This window comes from Cupressus sempervirens, chromosome 6, assembly GCF_028749045.1.
Source record: "Cupressus sempervirens isolate cs-2001-9-10 chromosome 6, ASM2874904v1, whole genome shotgun sequence".
In the NCBI taxonomy this organism is placed as follows: domain Eukaryota; kingdom Viridiplantae; phylum Streptophyta; class Pinopsida; order Cupressales; family Cupressaceae; genus Cupressus; species Cupressus sempervirens.
This window is the reverse complement of record NC_143123.1, coordinates 410221917-410227261: the sequence shown is the minus strand read 5'-3', so window position 1 is coordinate 410227261 and position 5345 is coordinate 410221917. Positions and strand designations below refer to the sequence as shown.

At 33.2% G+C, this 5345-nt stretch overlaps 1 protein-coding gene across 1 annotated transcript; it reads left to right on the top strand.

Annotated features, from left to right (window-relative positions):
- Positions 1-3757: 3757 nt before the first annotated feature.
- LOC149552802 (uncharacterized) lies at positions 3758-4708 on the top strand. The gene is made up of 2 exons (XM_089789814.1): positions 3758-4093; positions 4185-4708. The coding sequence occupies exons 1-2, from the start codon at positions 3970-3972 to the stop codon at positions 4385-4387; spliced, it is 327 nt and encodes a 108-aa protein (XP_089645940.1). The 5' UTR covers positions 3758-3969; the 3' UTR covers positions 4388-4708.
- Positions 4709-5345: the final 637 nt, after the last annotated feature.

Sequence of the window (5345 nt, the reverse complement as noted above, 5' to 3'; positions counted from 1 at the left end):
ACTCACACTCCTGCTAAAGTGGGGGCTTAATGTATTGTCTTAAAATGGATGCACTTACCTTTAAAGACCATTGAGCTCCCTCCCCTTCATGATTCCCTCTTCAAACCATGGATATGCTCATGCTGACTCTTCTTTTTCATATTTTCCCCTTCTCTCTTCTACCTTTCCACCTAATATCTATGACATCTACCTTGGCTCTCTATGGCACCTAGGATCTATCCTCCTTGACTAGGTTGACCTAGTCCTCCCATGGCAACATAGTCCTGAACTAGGTTGACCTAGGTCAACCTAGTCCCTAGTAGTTTTGGATCTCAAGGCCTAAAGGTCCTTAGGGTTTTAATTAGTTTATGATTCTTATCTAATGGACCTGTATTGTTTTACCACCCAAAAAATCATATATAAGGAGACTTGGAGGCTTCATTTCATATTTAACTCATATGTCAAGTATCTCATTCCCAAGCTTTTCTCTCTAGTGAAGATATTTATCCTTTTTCATCCAAGGAGTTCAAGTATTCAATCATTTTTCAAGCATTCAAAAAAGAGATTATATCTAGCATTAGAGAATCATTTGTGACCATTTCCTCTTCAAGATCTAGCATATTGTTCTCCATAAAGGGAGGAGATCCACATTGAAGAATTCATCCTCTTCATTGATGTATATCCATATCCATGGCACCATGATGGAGTTATGATAGATCCATTGCAAAGTGTTGAGATATCCTACATTCCTAATTCAAGATCTACATTACCAATATATTACATACACACATGCAAGGTGAATCCTAACATTTATCTTGTTCTTTATAGTCATTTACATCTGTGTTTCTGATTAGCAAATAATTCATTAACCTAGGGCTTTACCAAGAAAATCCCTCACTAAACTAAATCCCTAGACATTTCTTTTATGTGTTGATTTGAAGGTTGGGAGTGAAAAAATTTATAGATATGGAACCTACAATTCGCAAGCTTTTTGGAGTCAAAAGTTTTGGAGCTGTGAACTATGTAAACTTGATTGTAGGATTTCGTTCCATGTCGACCTAGTCCTCCAGTCTTGGATTCCAGGGAGATCTCCAGGTTTTGTTCCTTTTGTAGTTTCATTTTGAGATTCATTGACTAAAGTTTATAAAAGTTTTAGATCTGAAAGTTATTGAGCATAAAGAAATCTTCCTCTATGCATTTTAAGGTGATTCTTTTACATTTTATTTCATTTCATATCTTTACCCTATATTTGAATCTTAATTGGGATGATTGTATTCACATAGCATCTAGATTTACATTTCTTATGCAATTAGTTCAATTTCACATTCGCATTATCCTATTAAGGGACTAAGAGAGTGTATTTCTTTGTATTGCATACCTCTTTACAACCCAAAATTTAGCATTAGCACCCCTCTTCCTTTGGGTCCTAGCTAATCAAATTTGGATAATAAGTGAAATCATACTTGAAAATTTCCCTCTTTTCATCACACACACACACACACACACACACACACACACACACACACACACACACACATATATGAATGACTTAGTACCTTGTAAAGTGGAAGTCTACAACCTGTTAAAGTGCTTCCATTTTACCACTAAACAAGAAAAAATGTTGGTAATTCTTAGTATTAAAAATGAAATAAAATAGTAAATATGATATCAATTTTAAGCTTGAAATAGAAAAAGAGTAAGATAGAAATAAAGAAGAGGATTTTTAATTTTCAAAAGACCAAAACTAGCCTATTGGACACTAGACATTATTTTTTGTCTTATTTTCCAAAGTTAATTTTTGCTAATATTTAATTCTATAATGAACTCTCTCATTCACTTAACTATCTCCATATTGCACACACGTTGACATGACATCATTGTTAAATTTCTTATGTAGTTGATCCAAATGTCATCGTAGGCTTTGTGTATTTTGAAAACAATGACAATTGATTCCACAATTTCAACTATGCAAAAGACATTAGCTTTCCCTTTCTATACCCATTTTAGACATTTTCATCTATCTATCTCACACTAAAGACAATACACATAAATCCTGAAGTGCTTTATGGGAATCCTTTATTCTCTAAAAGAGATATTGACGTCTAGATAATTCTATTTAAAACATGATTGGAAAATTACTCATATAGGTGACACAAATGTCATTGAAAGCTTTATATTAAAAAAGAAAGTGTTAATCAATTCCATTGTTCCAATTGTCTAAAAGAGATAAACTCTCTCTTTCTAGATACACCAATTCATGATTTTCATCTTTCTATTTCACATTCAGGACATTTTTATTTAATTCTAAGTGAGTTATAGGAATCTATGCTTTGTCAAAGAGATATTGACCTCTAGACAAGTCTCTCCAAAAGATCATTGGCAAACTACTTATGTAGTTAACACTAATGTTATTGTAATTATGTTGTCACTATTCAAACTATGGAAGAAACACAAACTCTCTCTTTCTATACCTGTTTTGGTCATTTTCATCTACTTGTTTCACATAAAAGACAATACAAGTTAATCATCTTTAAGTTATGATAATATTCAATCTTGACGAAATATTGACTTCTCAATGAGTCCCTCTAGTTGATCATTGGTAAAGTTAACACAAATGGCTTTAAATGTTTTGCATCCCAAAAATAAGTGTTTTTTCTTACTATTTGAATGATGCAAAAGACACAAGCTCTCTCTTTCTACCTCTTTTAGCCATTTGCATCTATATGTTTCACATAGAAGATGATACGAGTTAATCCTCAATTTAGCTATGAGAGTTTCCACTTTTGAGCACTCATCGATTTCTAAATAAGTATCTTTAGAATATCATTGATAAAGTTAATCCAAATGTCATTATTAGTTCTACATTCCAAAAATTAGTGAACTATTAGTTTCCTTTATTCCAATTATACAAAATACAAAAACTCTTTTTCTATACCTTTTTAAACTACTTTTATCAATTTATTTCATGCTAAAGACAATACAGTTTAATATTCAATTGATCTATAAGAATCTTCATTTATGAAGAAAGATCCACCTCTAAATAAGAGTCCAAAATATTTTGACTTCTTAATAAACTTAAATAGCCTAAAACACCATAAAATACTTCAAGATACTATTTCTTCTTTCATCTAACACTATTCTAATAGAACTCATTTAAAAGAAAGATCCAAAGATTCACCCCAAATAACTCTCTAAAACATATTAACATCTCAGCAAACTTAAATGGTCTAAAACACCATAAAATACTTGAGATACCATCTCTACTATCTTCTAACACCTTCCAATAGAACTCATGTTAGAGGTTGCACCATGTGTGCAAATGCTAACCTAACAAGTGCTCTTTCATGGACCTTACACGAATGCTAACCTAACAAGTGCTCTCTCATGGACCTTACACGAATGCTAACCTAACAAGTGCTCTTTCACGGACCTTTCATAAACCAAACACAACAGGGGCTCGTTCATGGGGGTTTCCTTTCCTAAGCAGAGGACAAGTGCTCTTTCATGGGCGTTTTCTAGACAAACCCAATGCTCACGTGCATCTAATGAATTTTGTGGCGTGACAAAATTGCCCACAAATCTATCCACGAATTCTTCCACCTGCCCTGCAAACATAAAAACGTCGGTGACTCTTGACAATTATTTTAATCCCACCAATGCAAAGAGTAGGACCGCCATTGACAGGTCGAGGAAGCTGCTGGCACATGACATCATCGATGACCACCAAACATTGAAAAGAACGGTCAATAATTCCAATAACTCTTGGATTTCTTTTCTTGGGGATCACAACATAGGATATGTTGAAATAAAAAATGTAATTCTTGGACGGTGAAAATGCCCTGAATCGCATAATCCCCAAGCTCTGTTTTCAATTCTGAAGTTTCTTTTTATGTTTTGTCTGGATTGATCATAGATCATCCTCTGTTCTTGCATTGAAGTCGATTGAAATCATATAAAAGTGAGATCTTGACAAGGGGAAGAAACTCAATAATGGTGGGCAAATGCACAGGAATGGGATTGCTGACGGCCGTAGTTGTGATTGTGATTATAGGCCGCCAAAAGCTCATCAAACCCACAAATTATAACTCACCCACGCGTTCATGTCTTTCCACAGGTAGCTTTTGTTTCCATTTATTCCTCCTCTCTAGAACAAATCTCTGTAATTTTTTATTTGTTTTCTGATCAATTTATTGTATGGTTGTCAGAGAAGAGGAATAAAAGGAAGAAGAAGAAGGTTCATTTTGCTGTAGACATGGCGGAGCCTCGGGAGAGGAAGATTCCGGCGAAGATTATGAATTCAGAGCAGTCAATTGAGAAAACGGGGCACAAGATTCCGGCCAACAGAATTGCTCTGTACAATGGAATTCTGAGCTACCGTATGCAGCAAGCGTCCCTGCATCATTTGTAATTGCTTGTATTTAGATTGTACAGCAGGAAATACAGGTCAGAACTAATCCACGTTTTGTAATCCATCATCACAAGTAGATTGATAAAGAGTTTTGTAATCCATCATCATCCTGTGATTTTTCCGGTCATCTGTTCATCCTCTGATTTTCCGGTCAACTGTGTATATATAATTAATTGGGTATTTCAAAGATTGTGTCTCTAATCGATTGTAGATAACATTAAATTGTCATTTTGTATTTTTTGTCAATTCAATTGTAAATGTCTCTGTATCAATATGATTACACCTCATATTCTAAGAAAGGAGCATATGTTTTTATATCAATATTTGTTATCCTACATCATGTTTCTACTGAAATCAACTGTATATATTATATAATATTTTGAATTGTATATCTTATATTCCTTCAATCATTTGTATATTTTGAATCTTACATCTTATCTTTCTCAAATCAATTGTCTCTTTATTTCAAAGTTACAAATTATATATCTTAGGTTTCTCCAATCAATTATATACATCTTTATATCACTTTTCTTCATACATCTTATGTTTTTCAAATCACAGTATACTTGCATACAATTTTGTTGCTTGTGTGATGACTCTTAGAGTCAATCTTTTATAGTGATAATTAAATATTAAAATAAATGATTTTGAAATCTAATGTGTATGTTTTGGCAAGGATGAATTCTACCTCAAATGGAGGCTCTGTTTTAATATTATAATTGGCTACACACAAAACTAATCCACGTTTTGTAATCCATCATCACAAGTAGATTGATAAAGAGTTTTGTAATCCATCATCATCCTGTGATTTTTCCGGTCATCTGTTCATCCTCTGATTTTCCGGTCAACTGTGTATATATAATTAATTGGGTATTTCAAAGATTGTGTCTCTAATCGATTGTAGATAACATTAAATTGTCATTTTGTATTTTTTGTCAATTCAATTGTAAATGTCTCT